The 24,140-nt window shown below is 47.6% G+C and overlaps 1 protein-coding gene across 10 annotated transcripts in view; it reads right to left on the bottom strand.

Annotated features, from left to right (window-relative positions):
* Window positions 1-24,140, bottom strand: part of pard3bb (par-3 family cell polarity regulator beta b) — a 539,900-nt gene that overhangs the window by 381,725 nt on the left and 134,035 nt on the right. For 5 of the 10 annotated variants that reach the window (XM_090230480.1, XM_090230482.1, XM_090230484.1 and 2 more), the window contains 5 exons: window positions 20,467-20,553; window positions 18,026-18,151; window positions 16,109-16,515; window positions 9,605-9,744; window positions 8,974-9,102 (listed from right to left, as the gene is read on the bottom strand). In XM_090230480.1, the coding sequence (XP_090086606.1) occupies window positions 8,974-9,102; window positions 9,605-9,744; window positions 16,109-16,515; window positions 18,026-18,151; window positions 20,467-20,553 (889 nt within the window). The remainder of the gene's footprint in view (window positions 1-8,973; window positions 9,103-9,604; window positions 9,745-16,108; window positions 16,516-18,025; window positions 18,152-20,466; window positions 20,554-24,140) is intronic. The other 5 variants (XM_090230481.1, XM_090230483.1, XM_090230486.1 and 2 more) reach the window with 1 other exon arrangement.

Raw genomic sequence — 24,140 nt, 5'->3', positions numbered from 1 at the left:
AAGGGGCTGTATAGGGGCTGTATAGGGGCTGTATATGGGCTGTATAGGGGCTGTATAGGGGCTGTATAAGGGGCTGTATAGGGGCTGTATAGGGGCTGTATAAGGGGCTGTATAGGGGCTGTATAAGGGGCTGTATAGGGGCTGTATAAGGGGCTGTATAGGGGCTGTATAGGGGCTGTAAAGGGGCTGTATAGGGGCTGTATAAGGGGCTGTATAGGGGCTGTATAGGGGCTGTATAGGGGCTGTATAGGGGCTGTATAGGGGCTGTATAAGGGGCTGTATAAGGGGCTGTATAGAGGCTGTATAAGGGGCTGTATAGGGGCTGTATAAGGGTCTGCGTAGGGGCTGTGTAGGGGCTGTATAGGGGCTGTATAGGGGCTGTATAGGGGCTGTATAAGGGGCTGTATAAGGGGCTGTATAAGGGGCTGTGTAAGGGGCTGTGTAAGGGGCTGTATAAGGGGCTGTGTAAGGGGCTGTATAAGGGGCTGTATAAGGGGCTGTGTAGGGGCTGTATAAGGGGCTGTGTAGGGGCTGTATAAGGGGCTGTATAAGGGGCTGTATAGGGGCTGTGTAGAGGCTGTGTAAGGGGCTGTGTAAGGGGCTGTATAAGGGGCTGTGTAGGGGCTGTATAAGGGGCTGTGTAGGGGCTGTATAAGGGGCTGTATAAGGGGCTGTATAGGGGCTGTGTAGAGGCTGTGTAAGGGGCTGTGTAAGGGGCTGTATAAGGGGCTGTGTAAGGGGCTGTATAAGGGGCTGTGTAGAGGCTGTGTAGGGGCTGTATAAGGGGCTGTATAGGGGCTGTGTAGAGGCTGTGTAGGGGCTGTATAAGGGGCTGTATAAGGGGCTGTATAGGGGCTGTGTAGAGGCTGTGTAAGGGGCTGTGTAAGGGGCTGTATAAGGGGCTGTGTAAGGGGCTGTATAAGGGGCTGTGTAGGGGCTGTATAAGGGGCTGTATAAGGGGCTGTATAGGGGCTGTGTAGAGGCTGTGTAAGGGGCTGTGTAAGGGGCTGTATAAGGGGCTGTGTAAGGGGCTGTATAAGGGGCTGTGTAGAGGCTGTGTAGGGGCTGTATAAGGGGCTGTATAGGGGCTGTGTAGAGGCTGTGTAGAGGCTGTGTATGGGCTGTATAAGGGGCTGTATAGAGGCTTTACTGTTTACTGTTCATTTTTATTGTTAATTTCACTTTTGTTTATTATCTACTCTACTTGCTTTGGCGATGTTAACACATGTTTCCCATGCCCATAAAGATCAATGTTAACATATGTGTCCCATGCCCATAAAGATCAATGTTAACATATGTTTCCCATGCCCATAAAGATCAATGTTAACATATGTTTCCCATGCCCATAAAGATCAATGTTAACATATGTTTCCCAAGCCCATAAAGATCAATGTTAACATATGTTTCCCATGCCCATAAAGATCAATGTTAACATATGTTTCCCATGCCTATAAAGATCAATGTTAACATATGTGTCCCATGCCCATAAAGATCAATGTTAACATATGTGTCCCATGCCCATAAAGATCAATGTTAACATATGTTTCCCATGCCAATAAAGCCCCTTGAATTGAACTGAGAGATAAATGTGGAAGGTAAAGAGGTCGTCTTTCAGCGGCAGACAGCTCATCTCACAGCTATGAATACTGAGTCTCCCTTGTTCCTCTGACAGACGATTAAACCCACCTGTCTGATGCCTAGGGATGATGACTGGTTCTGGGCCTCTACCCGCTGGGAGCCATCACAGCACTCAGCACAGCCTCAATCACCACCTCCTACACTTCATACCATTTACTAATCGACACCTCGACTCTACCGTCCAACAAACCTGTACAGTCTCACTCACTGCCTATCTACTTTCCACTGATCAAACCACACCTTGACAGTACAGTCTGGAGAGAGTAGAGTCTGGAGAGAGTAGAGTCTGGAGAGAGTACACTCTGGAGAGAGTAGAGTCTGGAGAGAGTACAGTCTGGAGAGAGTACAGTCTGGAGAGAGTAGAGTCTGGAGAGAGTAGAGTCTTGAGAAAGTAGAGTCTGGAGAGAGTAGAATCTGGAGAGAGTAGAGTCTGGAGAGAGTAGAGTCTGGAGAGAGTAGAGTCTGGAGAGAGTAGAGTCTGGAGAGAGTAGAGTCTGGAGAGAGTATTGCAGTCGCTGTACTCATAATATACAGGAGAACGATCGCCTTACGGCGAGGATAGCTGTGCTACAAGCCCAGCTTCAGATGCAATCGCTAGGCAAGGGTAATTTCAGTGTAGGAAAGGATGAAACCGCGTCTGTGCCACCAGTAAGTACAGATAGTAGTATAAATCCCCTGGCACAGTCCCCGCAGCCGGACAACTTTCTCACGGTTTCTGGAAGGAAATGCTGTAGGAACGCTCAACCGGTGTCGCTCATTCAGCCGACAGAAACTTTCAACCGGTTTTCCCCATTAAGCAGCGGGTCGGAGTCAGAGGCCGAGTCTTCTCTGGTCTCTACTCCTCCCGTTACGTGGTCTGAGCCGCCGAGGCCTCCCACCATTAGCTCTGACAAATTGAAAACTCTAGTCATTGGCGACTCCATTACCCGCAGTATTAGACAGTATTAAAACGAACCATCCAGCGATCATAAACCAGGGGGCAGGGCTACCGACGTTAAGGCTAATCTGAAGATGGTGCTGGCTAAAGCTAAAACTGGTGAGTGTAGAGAGTATAGAGATATTGTTATCCACGTCGGCACCAACGATGTTAGGATGAAACAGTCAGAGATCACCAAGCGCAACATAGCTTCAGCGTGTAAATCAGCTAGAAGATGTGTCAGCATCGAGTAATTGTCTCTGGCCCCCTCCCAGTTAGGGGGAGTGATGAGCTCTACAGCAGAGTCTCACAACTCAATTGCTGGTTGAAAACTGTTTTCTGCCCCTCCCAAAAGATAGAATTTGTAGATAATTGACCCTCTTTCTGGGACCAAACCTGGCCTGTTGAGGAGTGACTGACTCCATCCTAGCTGGAGGGGTGCTCTCATCGTATCTACGAACATAGACAGGGCTCTAACTCCCCTAGCTCCACAAGAAATAGGGTGCAGGACAGGCAGCTGTTAGCCAGCCTGCCAGCTTAGTGGAGTCTGCCACTAGCACAGTCAGTGTAGTCAGCTCAGCTATCCCCATTGAGACAGTGTCTGTGCCTTGACCTGGGTTGGGCAAAACTAAACATGGCGGTGTTCGCCTCAGCAATCTCACTAGAATAAAGACCTCCTCCATTCCTGCCATTATTGAAAGAGATCGTAATACCCCGCAAAAGCGGAGGTGTTGCTAACATTTACGATCGCAAATTTCAATTTACAAAAAAAAAAAAAAAGAAGTTTTCGTCTTTTGAGCTTCTAGTCATGAAATCTATGCAGCCTCAAACTCAATCACTTTTTATAGCTACTGTTTACAAAAGGCTTTCGGAGCCATCATCGACTCCAACATGTCTCTGGACCTACTCACTGCCACAGTCATATTCTGGGACCTAGTTTTGTCCCATGGAATAAATGTTGTGGATCTTAATGTTTTTCCTCATAATCCTGGACTATCGGACCACCATTTTATTACGTTTGCAATTGCAACAAATAATCTGCTCAGACCCCAACCAAGGAGCATCAAAAGTCGTGCTATAAATTCTCAGAAAACACAAAGATTCCTTGATGTCCTTCCAGATTCCCTCTGTCTACCCAAGGACGTCAGAGGACAAAAATCAGTTAACCACCTAACTGAGGAACTCAATTTAACCTTGCCCAATACCCTAGATGCAGTTGCACCCCTAAAAACAAAAACATTTGTCATAAGAAACTAGCTCCCTGGTATACAGAAAATACCCGAGCTCTGAAGCGAGCTTCCTGAAAAATGGAACTGAAATGGCGCCACACCAATCTGGAAGTCTTCCGACTAGCTTGGAAGGACTGTACCGTGCAGTATCGAAGAGTCCTCACCACCAATCTTGAAGTCTTCCGACTAGCTTGGAAGGACAGTAACAGGCAGTATCGAAGAGTCCTCACCACCAATCTTGAAGTCTTCCGACTAGCTTGGAAGGACAGTAACAGGCAGTATCGAAGAGCCCTCACTGCTGCTCGATCATCCTATTTTTCAAACTTAATTGAGTAAAACAAGAACAATCCAAAATGTATTTTCGATACTGTCGCAAAGCTAACTAAAAAGCAGCATTCCCCAAGAGAGGATGGCTTTCACTTCAGCAGTAATAAATTCATGAACTTTACGGACTCCTCTTTAAATCTGAGTAGTCCTGAATCTGCACAACTCTGCCAGGACCTAGGATCAAGAGAGACGCTCAAGTGTTTTAGTACTATATCTCTTGACACATTGATGAAAATAGTCTTGGCCTCTAAACCTTCAAGCTGCATACTGGACCCTATTCCAACTGAACTACTGAAAGAGCTGCTTCCTGTGCTTGGCCCTCCTATGTTGAACATAATAAACGGCTCTCTATCCACCGGATGTGTACCAAACTCACTAAAAGTGGCAGTAATAAAGCCTCTCTTGAAAAAGCCAAACCTTGACCCAGAAAATGTTTTTAAAAAAAACTAAAATCGGCCTCTCTCATTCTCCTCAATTAATAGAAAAAAAAAAAAAAAAAAAAGCTCCCAGAACAACGAACCAAACAATGAGATCTTCTGTTGAATCTGACGATGGGCTTTCTCCTATAGAGCTCCATTTTTATGGAACGGTCTGCCTACCCATGTGAGAGACGCAAACTCGGTCTCAACCTTTAAGTCTTTACTGAAGACTCATCTCTTCAGTGGGTCATATGATTGAGTGTAGTCTGGCCCAGGAGTGTGAAGGTGAACGGAAAGGTTCTGGAGCAACGAACCCCCCTAGCTGTCTCTGCATGGCCGGTTCCCCTCTCTCGACTGGGATTCTCTGACTGGCTTGGGTCAGTCTGTTATATCTGGTGTAATTCTCCTGTCTTATCTGGTGTCCTGAAATTAATTTAAGTATGCTCCCTCTAATTCTCTCCTTCTCTCTTTCTCTCTCTCGGAGGACCTGAGCCCTAGGACCATGCCTCAGGACTACCTGGCATGATGACTCCTTGCTGTCCCCAGTCCACCTGGCCGTGCTGCTGCTCCAGTTTCATCAGTTCTGCCTGCGGCTATGGAACCCTGACCTGTTCACCGGACGTGCTACCTGTCTCAGACCTGCTGTTTTCAACTCTCTCTCTTTCTCTCTACCGCATCTGCTGTGTCGACCTCTGAATGCTTGGCTATGAAAAGCCAGTGAAATCCTTGTGTTTATAGCTCCAACAGTGCAGTAATATCTAACAAGTAAATATATAACACAACAATACACACAAATCTAAAGTAATGGAATGGAATTAAGAATGTATAAATATATGGACGAGCAATGTCAGAGCGACATGGCACTTTGTGACACCGGCTGATGTAAAAAGGGCTTTATAAATACATTTGATTGATTGATTGATTGAAAGCGGTATGCAGAAAGCATGAGAGATGAGACAGAAAGAGAGAGGAGACAGAGAGAGAGAGGAGAGACAGAGAGAGGAGACAGAAAGAGAGGAGAGATAGAAAGAGGAGAGACAGAAAGAGAGAGGAGAGAGAAAGAGAGGGGAGAGACAGAGAGAGAGGAGAGACAGAAAGAGAGAGGAGAGACAGAAAGAGAGAGGAGACCGAAAGAGAGAGGAGACCGAAAGAGAGACAGAAAGAGAGAGGAGAGAGACAGAGAGAGGAGACAGAAAGAAAGAGGTGAGACAGAGAGAGAGAGGGGGGGAGAGAGAAAGAGAGAGGAGACAGAAAGAGAGAGGAGACAGAGAGAGGATAGACAGAAAGAGAGAGGAGACAGAGAGAGAGACAGAAAGAGAGAGGAGAGACAGAAAGAGAGAGGAGAGGTGAGAGACAGAAAGAGAGAGGAGACTGAAAGAGAGAGGAGAGAGACAGAGAGAGGAGAGAGACAGAGAGAGGAGACCGAAAGAGAGAGGAGAGACAGAGAGTCCATGGTGGGTGAAGGTGGCTATTCATCTTGACATTATCCTGACACCTCCCTGGAGAAACAGGACAAAGACAGGAAGCAGAATTCAGGGCTTCCTGTTCCTGTCTTCAAGGCCATATCGAGGAAAGAGAAGAGGATCTACCTCTCCCTCCCAGACCCAACACTGACAGACCCACAGGACCACAAGACAGAGAGGCAGTGGAAGAAGAGAGGGAACCGCATTACCAAGACTGAGACGCTGAAACGCTCATTGTATTGTCTATGTAAGTGTGCATGTTGCTGTCCTTAGTCTCCTTTTTCTAGGAAAAAAAAAAAGAAAAAAAAAAAGCCTAGACAACACCAGTGACGAGGGGAGAAAAGCTGACATGTTGTTGTCTAGGTGATGAGGGGAGAAAAGCTGACATGTTGTCTAGGTGACGTGGGAAGAAAAGCTGACATGTTGTTGTCTAGGTGACGAGGGGAGAAAAGCTGACATGTTGTCTAGGTGACGTGGGAAGAAAAGCTGACATGTTGTCTAGGTGACGAGGAGAGAAAAGCTGACATGTTGTCTAGGTGACGATGGGGAGAAAAGCTGACATGTTGTCTAGGTGACGTGGAGAGAAAAGCTGACATGTTGTTGTCTAGGTGACGTGGAGAGAAAAGCTGACATGTTGTTGTCTAGGTGACGTGGAGAGAAAAGCTGACATGTTGTTGTCTAGGTGATGAGGGGAGAAAAGCTGACATGTTGTCTAGGTGACGTGGAGAGAAAAGCTGACATGTTGTTGTCTAGGTGACGTGGAGAGAAAAGCTGACATGTTGTTGTCTAGGTGACGTGGAGAGAAAAGCTGACATGTTGTTGTCTAGGTGATGAGGGGAGAAAAGCTGACATGTTGTCTAGGTGACGTGGGAAGAAAAGCTGACATGTTGTTGTCTAGGTGACGAGGGGAGAAAAGCTGACATGTTGTCTAGGTGACGAGGGGAGAAAAGCTGACATGTTGTTGTCTAGGTGACGAGGGGAGAAAAGCTGACATGTTGTCTAGGTGACGTGGAGAGAAAAGCTGACATGTTGTTGTCTAGGTGACGTGGAGAGAAAAGCTGACATGTTGTTGTCTAGGTGACGAGGGGAGAAAAGCTGACATGTTGTTGTCTAGGTGACGAGGGGAGAAAAGCTGACATCTTGTTGTCTAGGTGACGAGGGGAGAAAAGCTGACATGTTGTTGTCTAGGTGACGAGGGGAGAAAAGCTGACATGTTGTTGTCTAGGTGACGTGGGGAGAAAAGCTGACATGTTGTCTAGGTGACGTGGGGAGAAAAGCTGACATGTTGTCTAGGTGACGTGGAGAGAAAAGCTGACATGTTGTCTAGGTGACGAGGGGAGAAAAGCTGACATGTTGTCTAGGTGACGTGGAGAGAAAAGCTGACATGTTGTCTAGGTGACGAGGAGTGAAAAGCTGACATGTTGTCTAGGTGACGTGGAGTGAAAAGCTGACATGTTGTCTAGGTGACGAGGGGAGAAAAGCTGACATGTTGTCTAGGTGACGAGGGGAGAAAAGCTGACATGTTGTCTAGGTGACGTGGAGTGAAAAGCTGACATGTTGTCTAGGTGACGAGGGGAGAAAAGCTGACATGTTGTCTAGGTGACGAGGAGAGAAAAGCTGACATGTTGTCTAGGTGACGATGGGGAGAAAAGCTGACATGTTGTCTAGGTGACGAGGGGAGAAAAGCTGACACGTTGTTGTCTAGGTGACGAGGGGAGAACAGCTGACACGTTGTTGTCTAGGTGACGAGGGGAGAAAAGCTGACACGTTGTTGTGGGACGCAGCTGTTAACACAAACACACCACTAAGTGGATGACAAACACAAACACACCACTAAGTGGATGACAAACACACCACTAAGTGGATGACAAACACACCACTAAGTGGATGACAAACACACCACTAAGTGGATGACCAACACAAACACACCACTAAGTGGATGACAAACACACCACTAAGTGGATGACAAACACACCACTAAGTGGATGACAAACACAAACACACCACTAAGTGGATGACAAACACACCACTAAGTGGATGACAAACACACCACTAAGTGGATGACAAACACACCACTAAGTGGATGACAGACACACCACTAAGTGGATGACAAACACAAACACACCACTAAGTGGATGATGCATAGCCCTCCTGTAGCTAACTGATCTGCTAATTGTTCTCCACAAACAGGCTGACACTCAGATGCATTTAGGTGTGTGTGTCTGTGTGTGGTGTGTGTGTGTGTGTGTGTGTGTGTGTGCGTGCGTGTCTGTGTGTGTGTGCGTGTGTGCGTGTGTCTGTGAGTGTGTGTGTGCGTGCGTGCGTGTGTGTGTCTGTGTGTGCGTGCGTGTGTGTGTGTGTGCGCGTGTGTGTGTGTGTCTGTGTGTGCGTGTGTGTGTGTGTGTGTGCGTGTGTCTGTGTGTGTGTGTGTGTGTGCGTGCGTGCGTGTGTGTGTGCGCGTGCGTGTGTGTGTGTGTGTGGTGCAGCAGAAGACCAACAGAAGAACAGAACCACAGAGAGAAATGGTTGATGAGAAAATGAAATAGTTTTATTAATAAATTAATTGGATGGATTTAATTGATTGACGTTGGAAGTTGTAGCAGAGCAGGATGACTTTAGAGGTACAGATAGTTTGGTTGATTAGTAGAACATCTGAGGAGGAAGAGGAAGAGGAGGAAGAGGAGGATACAGAAGTTGTAGTTGTCAAGGTATATAGACAGAAAACTCACTATCTAAGGAGGAGTACTGACTAGACAGATAACCCCCTATCTAAGGAGGAGTACTGACTAGACAGAGGACCCCCTATCTAAGGAGGAGTACTGACTAGACAGAGGACCCCCTATCTAAGGAGGAGTACTGACTAGACAGAGGACCCTCTATCTAAGGAGGAGTACTGACTAGACAGAGGACCCTCTATCTAAGGAGGATTACTGACTAGACAGAGGACCCTTTATCTAAGGAGTATTAGAGAAGACTCTTACCAGTTCTCTGGGCAGGAAAACATCTTCCTGTCTGGCCACAAGCAGAGCGACACTGTCTCCCTGTCTGGTGCTCCTCAACATGGATACCAACTCCTCCTGGCTGCGCCTGCTGATGTCCACACCATTCACCTTGGAACACAGAGGATCCCAGATCAAGAGTTATTTAGCTACATTGGAAATGTCCACCTAAATAACCAGCGGTCTCACATTAAAAACAGGATGAACAACCAGTCCATCATTTACACTTTCCCCTCAAAACACAAAGGAAGTCTACAGAAAAGAGGCACAAATGTGTGTCCTAACCAGGTATCCACATATCCAATATCATGGGATATCAAGTCTAAATGTGTGTCCTAACCAGGTATCCACATATCCAATATCATGGGATATCAAGTTTAAATGGAAACTTTATTGTTCCAAAGTAAACGTTATTGTTCCAGATGGGAATTGATTTTGGAAAAACAGGATGGACTCAGTTTGAGTTGATATCAGTTTTGTGGTGTGATATGACAACGTGATGTCGGTCTGATTTTGTGATTGGATAATGCTTAAAACCCCACCACTAAACTCATCTGATTGGCTGTGTGGACAGTCCCTCACCAACTGATTGGCTGTCTGAGCTGTCACTCACCTCCAGGATCCGATCACCTGACTGCAGGCGTCCATCTTTGACGGCGGCCCCGCGCGGCAGGATGTTCTTGACCAGGATAGGACCAGGACCGTGGACAGACGAGTCCCTGGTCACCACTGTGAAGCCCAGACCCTCGGGACCTGGAGACAGAGACACACACAACAAGGGACTTAATCAGAAACTAAGTACAGCATTAAAATCTGTAAGATAATAAAAATAGAAAACAAATAATAACTGAGGGTAACGTGGTACACCAACAAAATACTATATTACTACTACATTACTACACCATAATACTATATTACTGCTACATTACTACACCATAATACACCATTACTACACCATAATACTATATTACACCACCAAAATACTCCATTACTGCTACATTACTACACCATAATATTATATTACTACTACATTACTACACCACAAAACTATATTACTACTACATCACTACACAACAATACTATATTACACCACAAAAATAATATATTACTACTCCATTACTACACCATAATACTATATTACTACTACATTACTACACCATAATACTATATTACTGCTACATTACTACACCATAGTACTATATTACTGCTACATTACTACACCATAATACACCATTACTACACCATAATACTATATTACACCACCAAAATACTCCATTACTGCTACATTACTACACCATAATATTATATTACTACTACATTACTACACCATAATATTATATTACTACTACATTACTACACAACAATACTATATTACACCACAAAAATAATATATTACTACTCCATTACTACACCATAATACTATATTACTACTACATTACTACACCATAATGATCCATTACTAAACCTAAATACTCCATTACTCCATTACACCACACTACTATATTACTACTCCATTACTACTACATTACTACACAATACTACTCCATTGCTACTCCATTACTACACCATATTACTACATTATTGCACCATAATACCCCGTTACTACACCATAATACTACATTAGTGCACCATACAACTCCATTACTACACCATGATATTCCATTACTACACCATAATACTCCATTACTACACCATGATACTCCATTACACCATGATAATCCATTACACCATGATACTCCATTACACCATGATACTCCATTACTACACCATGATACTCCATTACACCATGATACTACATTACTACACCATGATACTACATTACTACACCATGATACTCCATTAACCCATAATACTCCATTACACCACCATAATACTCCATTACTACACCATGATACTCCATTAATACACAATGATACTACATTACACCATAATACTCCATTACACCATGATACTCCATTACTACACCATGATACTCCATTACACCATAATACTCCATAATCTAGGTAAAATGAGACAGGATAAAAAAGGATAGAATAGAAGATGAACTTTATTGGGTGAATGCTCTATTGGAGAAGGCTAACCCTAAGGTTAAATTCAGAATTAGGGTGAGAATCAGGTTAAACTAACACTAAGGTTGAATTTAGAATTAGGGCGAGGATCAGGTTAACCTAACCCTAAGGTTGAATTCAGAATTAGGGTGACAATCAGGTTAAACTAACCCTAAGGTTGAATTCAGAATTAGGGCGAGGGTCAGGTTAACCTAACCCTAAGGTTGAATTCAGAATTAGGGCGAGGATCAGGTTAACCTAACCCTAAGGTTGAAATCAGAATTAGGGCGAGGATCAGGTTAACCTAACCCTAAGGTTGAATTCAGAATTAAGGCTAGGATCAGGTTAAACTAACCCTAAGGTTGAATTCAGAATTAAGGTGAGGACCAGGTTTGCTGAATTCCTCTCGGATGTGGTCTCTTCAGCCTTCCCAGCCACAGCCCTGTGATATAACCCCAGCCCCTGGACCTGAGATATAACCCCAGCCCCTGATAAAACCCCAGCCCCTGGACCTGAGATATAACCCCAGCCCCTGAGATATAACCCCAGCCCCTGATATAACCCCAGCCCCTGAACCTGAGATATAACCCCAGCCCCTGATATAACCCCAGCCCCTGATATAACCCCAACCCCTGAGATATAACCTCAGCCCCTGGACCTGAGATATAACCCCAGCCCCTGGACTTGAGATATAACCCCAGCCCCTGATATAACCCCAGCCCCTGGACCTGAGATATAACCCCAGCCCCTGAGATAAAACCCTAGCCCCTGGACCTGAGATATAACCCCAGCCCCTGATATAACCTCAGCCCCTGACATAACCCCAGTCCCTGGACCTGAGATATAACCCCAGCCCCTGGACCTGAGATATAACCCCAGCCCCTGATATAACCCCAGCCTCTGATATAACCCCAGCCCCTGATATAACTCCAGCCCCTGAACCTGAGATATAACCCCAGCCCCTGATATAACCCCAGCCCCTGATATAACCCCAGCCCCCGGACCTGAAATATAACCCCAGCCCTGATATAACCCCAGCCCCTGGACCTGAGATATAACCCCAGCCCCTGGACCTGAGATATAACCCCAGCCCCTGATATAACCTCAGCCTCTGATATAACCCCAGCCCCTGATATAACCCCAGCCCCTGGACCTGAGATATAACCCCAGCCCCTGGACCTGAGATATAACCCCAGCCCTGATATAACCCCAGCCTCTGATATAACCCCAGCCCCTGATATAACCCCAGCCCCTGAACCTGAGATATAACCCCAGCCCCTGATATAACCCCAGCCCCTGATATAACCCCAACCCCTGAGATATAACCTCAGCCCCTGGACCTGAGATATAACCCCAGCCCCTGGACTTGAGATATAACCCCAGCCCCTGATATAACCCCAGCCCCTGGACCTGAGATATAACCCCAGCCCCTGAGATAAAACCCTAGCCCCTGGACCTGAGATATAACCCCAGCCCCTGATATAACCTCAGCCCCTGACATAACCCCAGCCCCTGGACCTGAGATATAACCCCAGCCCCTGAGATAAAACCCCAGCACCTGAACCTGAGATATAACCCCAGGCCCTGGACCTGAGATATAACCCCAGCCCCTAATATAACCCCAGCCCCTGGACCTGATATATAACCCCAGCCCCTGATATAACCCCAGCCCCTGGACCTGAGATATAACCCCAGCCCCTGGACCTGATATATAACCCCAGCCCCTGATATAACCCCAGCCCCTGGACCTGAGATATAACCCCAGCCCCTGAACCTGAGATATAACCCCAGCCCCTGATATAACCCCAGCTGTGAAGTGGTGTGTAAGGGCCTAATGAAACACACACACCTGAGATGGGAGGTTATCGCGAGTGACGAGGGAATTTAGGAGGTTATCGCGAGTGATGAGAGTGTCTTGGAGGTTATCGCGAAGGATGAGGGTGTCTAGGAGGTTATCGCGAGGGATGAGGGCGTCTAGGAGGTTATCGCGAGTGACGAGGCCCTCCAGGAGGTTATCGCGAGTGACGAGGCCCTCCAGGAGGTTATCGCGAGTGACGAGGCCCTCCAGGAGGTTATCGCGAGTGACGAGGCCCTCCAGGAGGTTATCGCGAGTGACGAGGCCCTCCAGGAGGTTATCGCGAGTGACGAGGATGTCTAGGAGGTTATCGCGAGTCATGAGGATGTCTAGGAGGTTATCGGGAGTGATGAGGGCATCTAGGAAGTTATCGCGAGTGATGAGGGCATCTAGGAAGTTATTGCTAGTGATGAGGGCATCTAGGAAGTTATCGCGAGTGATGAGGATGTCTAGGAGGTTATCGCGAGTGATGAGGGCATCTAGGAGGTTATCGCGAGTGATGAGGGCATCTAGGAGGTTATCGCAAGTGATGAGGATGTCTAGGAGGTTATCGCGAGTGATGAGGATGTCTAGGAGGTTATCGGGAGTGATGAGGATGTCTAGGAGGTTATCGCGAGTGATGAGGATGTCTAGGAGGTTATCGCGAGTGATGAGGGCATCTAGGAGGTTATCGCGAGTGACGAGGGAATTTAGGAGGTTATCGCGAGGGATGAGGGTGTCTAGGAGGTTATCGCGAGGGATGAGGGCGTCGACGGGGTTATCGCGAGTGATGAGGATGTCTAGGAGGTTATCGTGAGTGATGAGGGCATCTAGGAGGTTATCGAGAGTGATGAGGGCATCTAGGAGGTTATTGAGAGTGATGAGGGCATCTAGGAGGTTATCGAGAGTGATGAGGGCATCTAGGAGGTTATCGAGAGTGATGAGGGCATCTAGGAAGTTATCGGGATTTGTGACATAAAGCGTGTGTGTGTGACTCCATCAGGATAGATTTAAACCCACATAAGGCTCCGTCTCCTGGTGGACAGGCAGGGATCAGGTGGGGGTCAGGAGCAGAGGAGAGGATGAGGGGGGAGGGGAGGATGAGGGGGGAGGAGAGGATGAGGGGGGAGGAGAGGATGAGGGGGGAGGAGAGGAGTGGATGAGATGAGGGGGGAGAGGAGAAGAGGGGTGGTCACTAAAGGAAAAGCAGCCTGCTGAGACTGACTGAAAAAAGACACACTCAGCACAATGCGCGCGCGTGTGTGTGTGTGTGTGTGTGTGTGTGTGTGTGTGTGTGAGTGAGTGAGTGAGTGAGTGAGTGAGTGAGTGAGTGAGTGAGTGAGTGAGTGAGTGACAGACAGACATGCCTTGCATAGACAGCCGAGTCTGGGCAGTGTGATTCTGTTTTATGTTGGTCATTTAGCAAAACCATTTAAGTGAATGTCAGCAGTTCTCTCTGCTTTCTGCAATGAATTCATATCACCCAGCTACAGCTGGATCAATACAAACTGAACTGATGAAGTAGGGTGAAATCATGACCTCATCCAGCCAGCTGTCTAACTAGTGGGGTGAAATCATGACCTCATCCAGCCAGCTGTCTAACTAGTGGGGTGGAATCACGACCTCATCCAGCAAGCTGTCTACCTAGTGTGGTGAAATCATGACCTCATCCAGCCAGCTGTCTAACTAGTGGGGTGAAATCATGACCTCATCCAGCCGGCTGTCTACCTAGTGGGGTGAAATCATGACCTCATCCAGCCAGCTGTCTAACTAGTGGGCTGAAATCATGACCTCATCCAGCCAGCTGTCTAACTAGTGGGGTGAAATCATGACCTCATCCAGCCAGCTGTCTAACTAGTGGGCTGAAATCATGACCTCATCCAGCCAGCTGTCTAACTAGTGGGGTGAAATCATGACCTCATCCAGCCAGCTGTCTAACTAGTGGGGTGAAATCACGACCTCATCCAGCCAGCTGTCTACCTAGTGTGGTGAAATCATGACCTCATCCAGCCAGCTGTCTACCTAGTGGGGTGAAATCATGACCTCATCCAGCCAGCTGTTAACTAGTGGGGTGAAATCATGACCTCATCCAGCCAGCTGTCTACCTAGTGGGGTGAAATCACGACCTCATCCAGCCAGCTGTCTACCTAGTAGGGTGAAATCATGACCTCATCCAGCCTGCTGTCCACCTAGTGGGGTGAAATCATGACCTATTCCAGCCAGCTGTCTAACTAGTAGGGTGAAATCATGACCTCATCCAGCCTGCTGTCCACCTAGTGGGGTGAAATCATGACCTATTCCAGCCAGCTGTCTACCTAGTAGGGTGAAATCACGACCTCATCCAGCCAGCTGTCTACCTAGTGTGGTGAAATCATGACCTCATCCAGCCAGCTGTCTACCTAGTGGGGTGAAATCATGACCTCATCCAGCCAGCTGTTAACTAGTGGGGTGAAATCATGACCTCATCCAGCCAGCTGTCTACCTAGTGGGGTGAAATCACGACCTCATCCAGCCAGCTGTCTACCTAGTAGGGTGAAATCATGACCTCATCCAGCCTGCTGTCCACCTAGTGGGGTGAAATCATGACCTATTCCAGCCAGCTGTCTAACTAGTGGGGTGAAATCCCATCTCACATTATCCATCCTCATCGCTCCTCCTCCCCATCCCACATCATCCCTCCTCCCCATCCCACATCATCCCTCCTCCTCCCCATCCCACATCATCCCTCCTCCTCCCCCTCCTCATCCCTCCTCCCCATCCCACATCATCCCTCCTCTTCCCCCTCCTCATAGCTCCTCCCCATCCCACATCATCCCTCCTCATCCCTCCTTCACATCCCACATCACTCCTCCTCCCCCTCCTCTTCCCTCTTCCCCATCCCACATCATCCCTCCTCCCCATCCTACATCATCCCTCCTCTTCCCTCCTCCCCATCCCTCCACATCCCTCCTCCTCCCCCTCCTCATCCCTCCTCCACATCCCACATCATCCCTCCTCCTCCCCATCCCTCCTCCTCCCCCTCTGCATACCTCCTCCCCATCGCACATCATCCCTCCTCCTCCCCCTCCTCATCCCACATCATCCCTCCTCCTCCCCCTCCTCATACCTCCTCCCCATCGCACATCATCCCTCCTCCTCCCCCTCCTCATCCCACATCATCCCTCCTCCTCCTCCTCCTCATACCTCCTCCCCATCCACATCATCCCTCCTCCTCCCCCTCCTCATACCTCCTTACCTTTCTTTAAATCGATCTTCAGTCTCTTCCCTCCCTTCTTGCTGGTGAAGCCCACCAGGGTAGAGAAGGTGGGACTCCTCTTCAGGAGTGGGCTGTCACTCTTCTCCTTGGGGACAGGCGATAGGCTGACGGGGACAGGGTGGGCGAGATGGGGGGATCCCATTGGTCGGCCCTCTAGGCTGCTGCTGTCCTCAGCCATTCGGGCAGTAGAAGAGTCAGAGGGCTTAAAGGCAGGTTTGATTGAAGGAGGCTCCTTAGAGGAAGTCTTGGGTGTGGCTTTGGGACTGCCTGATTGGTTGAAGAGCTGCCCAATCAGGCTCTTCTCGTACCTCTCCCTGTTGGAGACAGGAACTACTTCCAGACGCACCATGGGGGACCGCATAGCATAACGGAACACTTCCTGTGCCCTGGGGAGAACACACCACTCAGAACTGGCAGTCAACCATACTACTGACAACAACATATGGAACTATTCACACTTCCTGCATTACTCAGACTCTCTGCACTACTCAAGACTTCCGGCATTACTCAGACTATTACTCAGACTCCCTGCACTACTCAAGACTTCCTGCATTACTCAAGACTTCCTGCATTACTCAGACTATTACTCAGACTCCCTGCACTACTCAAGACTTCCTGCATTACTCAAGACTTCCTGCACTACTCAAGACTTCCTGCATTACTCAGACTCCCTGCACTACTCAAGACTTCCTGCATTACTCAAGACTTCCTGCACTACTCAAGACTTCCTGCACTACTCAAGACATCCTGCACTACTCAAGACTTCCTGCATTACTCAAGACTTCCTGCATTACTCAGACTATTACTCAGACTCCCTGCACTACTCAAGACTTCCCGCATTACTCAAGACTTCCTGCATTACTCAAGACTTCCTGCATTACTCAGACTATTACTCAGACTCCCTGCACTACTCAAGACTTCCTGCATTACTCAAGACTTCCTGCATTACTCAAGACTTCCTGCATTACTCAGACTATTACTCAGACTCCCTGCACTACTCAAGACTTCCTGCATTACTCAAGACTTCCTGCACTACTCAAGACTTCCTGCATTACTCAGACTCCCTGCACTACTCAAGACTTCCTGCATTACTCAAGACTTCCTGCACTAGTCAAGACTTCCTGCACTACTCAAGACTTCCTGCACTACTCAGACTTCCTGCATTACTCAGACTATTACTTAGACTTCCTGCATTACTCAGACTATTACTAAGACTTCCTGTATTACTCAGACTTACGGCATTACTCAGACTTCCTGCATGACTCAAGACGTCCTGCATTATTCAAGACTTCCTGCATTACTCAAGACTTCCTGCATTACTCTTGTATTGAAGTCAACGGGAGATTTGGGATTCAATTGATATGAACGAGTGACTATATGAAGAAACAAGAGAAACTGCATCTGATAACAGCTATGACACAAGCCAGGCAGTCATGAGAAAGGGAGAGAGGTGTGGTCTAAGGGGGATAAAAAAAAACATAAACCCAGCTTGACAAGGAGACACACAAAGGGGGCCAAAACAAAGGGGGGCACACAAAGGGGGACACACAAAGGGGGCCACACAAAGGGGGACACACAAAGGGGGACACACAAAGGGGGACACACAAAGGGGGCCAAAACAAAGGGGGGCACACAAAGGGGGACACACAAAGGGGGCCACACAAAGGGGGACACACAAAGGGGGACACACAAAGGGGGACACACAAAGGGGGCCACACAAAGGGGGCCACACAAAGGGGGACACACAAAGGGGGCCACACAAAGGGGGACACACAAAGGGGGCACACAAAGGGGGACACACAAAGGGGGGCACACAAAGGGGGACACACAAAGGGGGACACACAAAGGGGGACACACAAAGGCCCCTGTCTGGAATCAAAGAGCAAAGTTGCTTACTGGGTAAAGGATTTGTCCATTAACTCTGTATCATTGATTTGAACAATGCACTCATCGTCCTGGAAGATGCCCTCTCGCTTAGAACGACTGTTCTCCTCCACACCACGAATGTGCAGGCCCAGAGCCCTGTAGAGAGAGAAAGAGAGAGAGAGAGAGAGAGAGAGACACAGAGACAGCGAGACATAGAGAGAGAAAGACAGAGACAGAGAGAGACACAGAGAGAGAGAGAAAGACAGAGAGAGAGAGACACAGAGAGAGAGAGACACAGAGAGAGGAGAGAGAGACACAGAGAGAGAGAGAAAGACAGAGACAGAGAGAGAGAGAGAGAGAGACACAGAGAGAGAGACACAGAGAGAGAGACACACTCAGAGAGAGAGACAGAGAGACAGAGAGACAGAGAGACACACAGAGAGAGACACAAAGAGAGAGACACAGAGAGAGACAGAGAGAGAGAGAGAGAATGTGAGAGAGACAGAGAGAGACACAGAGAGAGAGAGAGAGAGAGAGAGAGAGAGAGAGAGGAGCAAGAGAGAGAGAGAGGAGAGAGAGAGAGAGAAAGAGGAGAGAGAGAGGAGAGAGAGAGAGAGAGAGAGGAGCAAGAGAGAGAGAGAGGAGAGAGAGAGAGAGAAAGAGGAGAGAGAGAGGAGAGAGAGAGAACAGGAAAAACATTTGCATTAGACCACAAACAGCCACACAATGGAGCGAAGATAAAAATATTTTCCACACAGGTTATCGCCAAAGAAATATCCCAACAAAAGCTACAAAATCCCTCAGAAACACTCTGAGAAAGTTATGTGTGAAAGCAGGACAGAGTTGTTGCAGCGTCCTCCCTCTCACTCAGTGTCCTCCCTCTGCCTCAGTGTCCTCCCTCTGCCTCAGTGTCCTCCCTCTGCCTCAGTGTCATCCCTCTCCCTCAGTGACCTCCCTCTCACTCAGTGTCCTCTCTCCCCCTGTGTCCTCCCTCTCACTCAGTGTCCTCACTCTCACTCAGCGTCCTCCCTCTCACCTAGTGTCCTCCCTTTCCATCAGCGTCCTCCCTCTCCCTCAGCGTCCTCCCTCTCAATCAGTGTCCTCCCTCTCAATCAGTGTCCTCCCTCTCAATCAGTGTCCTCCCTCTCAATCAGTGTCCTCACTCTCACTCAGCGTCCTCCCTCTCACTCAGTGTCCTCCCTTTCCATCAGCGTCCTCCCTCTCCCTCAGCGTCCTCCCTCTCAATCAGTGTCCTCCCTCTCAATCAGTGTCCTCCCTCTCACTCAGTGTCCTCCCTCTCACTCAGCGTCCTCCCTCTCCCTCAGTGTCCTCCCTCTCACTCAGCGTCCTCCCTCTCACTCAGCGTCCTCCATCTCCCTCAGTGTCATCCCTCTCACTCAGTGTCCTCCCTCTCCCTCATTGTCCTCCCTCTCACTCAGCGTCCTCCCTCTCACTCAGTGTCCTCCCTCTCACTCAGTGTCCTCCCTCTCACTCAGTCTTCTCTCTCGCTATCTCTGTGTGTCCTTTCTCTCCGTGTCCATTCCCCACCCTTTCTCTCTGTCCTCTCTCTTTTCAGTGTCCACACTCGCGCTTTGAGTGTCCTCTCTCGCTGTCTGCTCTTTCAGTGTCGTCTCTCGCTGTCTGCTCTTTCAGTGTCCTCTCTCGTTCTGTGTCCCCTCTTTCACTCTGTCCCCCCTCTCTCTGTGTGTCGTCTCTCTGTGTCCCATCTCTCGCTCTCAATGTCCTCTCTCTCTGTCTCGCTGACTCGCTGTGTGTGTCCTCTGGGTTTATGTCATCTCTATCTCTCTCTCTCTGTGTTCTCTCTCTGCCCTCACGCTCAACACACCAACACCTCTACAATAACACATTTACAATCTGTGGAAACATGACCTATCGCTCTGGCGACTGGCTGGCACAGATAAACAGATAAACAGATAAATGATATGAGCCAGGAGTGAAGTTAGAAACAGGGATAATGGACATAGAAACCCAGTGCATCCTATCCACAAGATGAATCCAATCCGGCTGCCTGGCCACCCTGTACGATGGGTTTGGGATAAAGCCATTTACTGAGACTCAATGCCCTGAGCATACTGTAGACATAAAAATGACAACTGTAGGACAGCAGACTGACAGGACAGAATGGAGATCGCTTTGGGAAGATTCTGTTCAGAACGTTGTGTCCTTTATGAAAGTACATTTCCTCCAGACTAGACGAGTGGCAGTCAGGAATGTAGTCGTATCTACACTGTCTCTGAACTGAGCAGAAGATTATCAGACATCACCATGCTGTCTCTGTCAGGGTTAATACCATGCTGTTCCCAATATCTACTATTAAAGGGATGACAGAGAGGGGGATGATGTACTATTAAAGGGATGACGGAGAGAGGGATGATGTACTATTAAAGGGATGACGGAGAGAGGGATGATGTACTATAAAGGGATGACGGAGAGAGGGATGATATACTCACCGTCCGCTGAGAGAGGAGACATAAGGAACAACGTGGATCCCCAGCGGACCGTGTTCTCCTGAGATCTCCACTGTCTTGGTCAGGCTGCTTCACACACACATACACACACACACACACACACACACACACACACACACACACACACACACACACACACACACACACACACAGAGAGAGAAGAGAAACACACATTATTAGTCAGCAGGACAGAAAAAACAGATGCCATCAACATAACATAACCCTAACCCTTCATACTGTAATCAGACCTAACCCTTCACACTGTAATCAGACCTAACCCTTCACACTGTAATCAGACCTAACCCTTCACACTCTAATCAGACCTAACCCTAACCCTTCACACTGTAATCAGACCTAACCCTAACCCTTCACACTGTAATCAGACCTAACCCTTCACACTGTAATCAGACCTAACCCTAACCCTTCACACTGTAATCAGACCTAACCCTTCACACTGTAATCAGACCTAACCCTTCACACTGTAATCAGACCTAACCCTTCACACTGTAATCAGACATAACCCTTCACACTGTAATCAGACCTAACCCTTCACACTGTAATCAGACATAACCCTTCACACTGTAATCAGACCTAACCCTTCACACTGTAATCAGACCTAACCCTTCACACTGTAATCAGAACTAACCCTTCACACTGTAATCAGACCTAACCCTTCACACTGTAATCAGACCTAACCCTTCACACTGTAATCAGACCTAACCCTTCACACTGTAATCAGACCTAACCCTTCACACTGTAATCAGACCTAACCCTTCACACTGTAATCAGACCTAACCCTTCACACTGTAATCAGACCTAACCCTAACCCTTCACACTGTAATCAGCCCTAACCCTTCACACTGTAATCAGACCTAACCCTTCACACTGTAATCAGACCTAACCCTTCACACTGTAATCAGACCTAACCCTTCACACTGTAATCAGACATAACCCTTCACACTGTAATCAGACCTAACCCTTCACACTGTAATCAGACCTAACCCTTCACACTGTAATCAGACCTAACCCTTCACACTGTAATCAGACCTAACCCTTCACACTGTAATTAGACCTAACCCTTCACACTGTAATTAGACCTAACCCTAACCCTTCACACTGTAATCAGACCTAACCCTTCACACTGTAATTAGACCTAACCCTAACCCTTCACACTGTAATCAGACCTAACCCTAACCCTTCACACTGTAATCAGACCTAACCCTTCACACTGTAATCAGACCTAACCCTAACCCTTCACACTGTAATCAGACCGAACCCTTCACACTGTAATCAGACCTAACCCTTCACACTGTAATCAGACCTAACCCTAACTCTTCACACTGTAATCAGACCTAACCCTTCACACTGTAATCAGACCTAACCCTTCACACTGTAATCAGACCGAACCCTTCACACTGTAATCAGACCTAACCCTTCACACTGTAATCAGACCTAACCCTAACTCTTCACACTGTAATCAGACCTAACCCTTCACACTGTAATCAGCCCTAACCCTTCACACTGTAATCAGACCTAACCCTAACTCTTCACACTGTAATCAGACCTAACCCTTCACACTGTAATCAGACCTAACCCTTCACACTGTAATCAGGCCTAACCCTTCATACTGTAATCAGACCTAACCCTAACTCTTCACACTGTAATCAGACCTAACCCTTCACACTGTAATCAGACCTAACCCTTCACACTGTAATCAGACCTAACCCTTCACACTGTAATCAGACCTAACCCTTCACACTGTAATCAGCCCTAACCCTTCACACTGTAATCAGACCTAACCCTAACTCTTCACACTGTAATCAGACCTAACCCTTCACACTGTAATCAGACCTAACCCTTCACACTGTAATCAGACCTAACCCTAACCCTTCACACTGTAATCAGACCTAACCCTTCACACTGTAATCAGACCTAACCCTTCACACTGTAATCAGACCTAACCCTTCACACTGTAATCAGACCTAACCCTTCACACTCTAATCAGACCTAACCCTTCACACTGTAATCAGGCCTAACCCTTCACACTGTAATCAGACCTAACCCTAACCCTTCACACTGTAATCAGGCCTAACCCTTCATACTGTAATCAGACCTAACCCTAACCCTTCACACTGTAATCAGACCTAACCCTTCACACTGTAATCAGACCTAACCCTTCATACTGTAATCAGACCTAACCCTTCACACTGTAATCAGACCTAACCCTTCACACTGTAATCAGACATAACCCTAACCCTTCACACTGTAATCAGACCGAACCCTTCACACTGTAATCAGACCTAACCCTAACCCTTCACACTGTAATCAGACCTAACCCTTCACACTGTAATCAGGCCTAACCCTTCACACTGTAATCAGACCTAACCCTTCACACTGTAATCAGACCTAACCCTTCACACTGTAATCAGACCTAACACACTCATCCCCATACTGTTTATATTTATTTACTTTTCTGCTCTTTTGTACACCAATATCTCTACCTGTACATGACCATCTGATCATTTATCACTCCAGTGTTAATCTTCTAAATTGTAATTATTCGCCTACCTCCTCATGCCTTTTGCACACAATGTATATAGACTCCTTTAAAAAAAATCTAAAATCAGACAGACAGACAGACAGACAGAGAGAGCGAAAGGGAGAGAGAGACAGAGAGAGAAAAGCAAGAGAGAGAGAGAGAGAGAGAGAGACAGAGGGAGAAAAAGGGAGCGAGAACGAGAGAGAGAGAGCGAGACAGACAGACAGAGAGAGAGAGAGCGAGAGAAAGGGAGAAAGAGAGAGAGAAAGGGAGAGAGAGAGAGAGAAAGAGAGAGGCAGATAGAGACAGAGAGAAAGAAAAGCGAGAGAGAGAGAGAGAGAGAGAGAGAGAGAGAGAGAGAGAGAGAGAGAGAGAGGGAAGGGAGCGTGAGAGAAAGAGAGACATGTCCAGACAGCCTGGAGACAGAGGCTGTGGAACAAACAGGAACAAGTTCAGGTAGAGCGGGCACAGCAGGGCAGACATCTGAAGAGCAACTTCATCAACTCTCCACAAGTTGCAATTCATGCAGAGACGGAACAAAACAACAAATATCAAAGAGCAGCCTCTCCTCTAGGAGAGAGGGGGAGGGAGGGAGACGGGGAAGGAGGGCAGATGAGAGAGAGAATTAATTAGGAAGGACTAATGAATACCACACGCATTAATATCAAGGAGGAAAAAAATCCATCCACTTTCCCCTCCCTCCCTCCTCTTCTAGCTTCTCTCCATCCCCTGATTGTGCTCTCTCGGAAGATGGAGAGAAGAGGGGGAGGAAGGGAGAGAGGAGAGGGGGATAGAGATGTATTCATATATACACAGATGAGATGAGGGTTGGAGATGGGTTGAGTAGAGTAACAGGGGAGGGGGATGTGATCATTCTACCCAACACCAGAACTACAGGGGAGGGGGTTGTGATCATTATACCAGAACTACAGGGGAGGGGGATGTGATCATTATACCAGAACTACAGGGGAGGGGGTTGTGATCATTATACCAGAACTACAGGGGAGGAGGTTGTGATCATTATACCCAACACCAGAACTACAGGGGAGGGGGTTGTGATCATTATACCCAACACCAGAACTACAGGGGAGGGGGATGTGATCATTATACCCAACAC

The sequence above is a fragment of the Oncorhynchus mykiss genome, chromosome 3 (assembly GCF_057628025.1).
Source record: "Oncorhynchus mykiss isolate SJ-2025 chromosome 3, ASM5762802v1, whole genome shotgun sequence".
Classification (NCBI taxonomy): Eukaryota; Metazoa; Chordata; class Actinopteri; order Salmoniformes; family Salmonidae; genus Oncorhynchus; species Oncorhynchus mykiss.
This window is presented reverse-complemented; position numbering and strand designations above follow the sequence as displayed.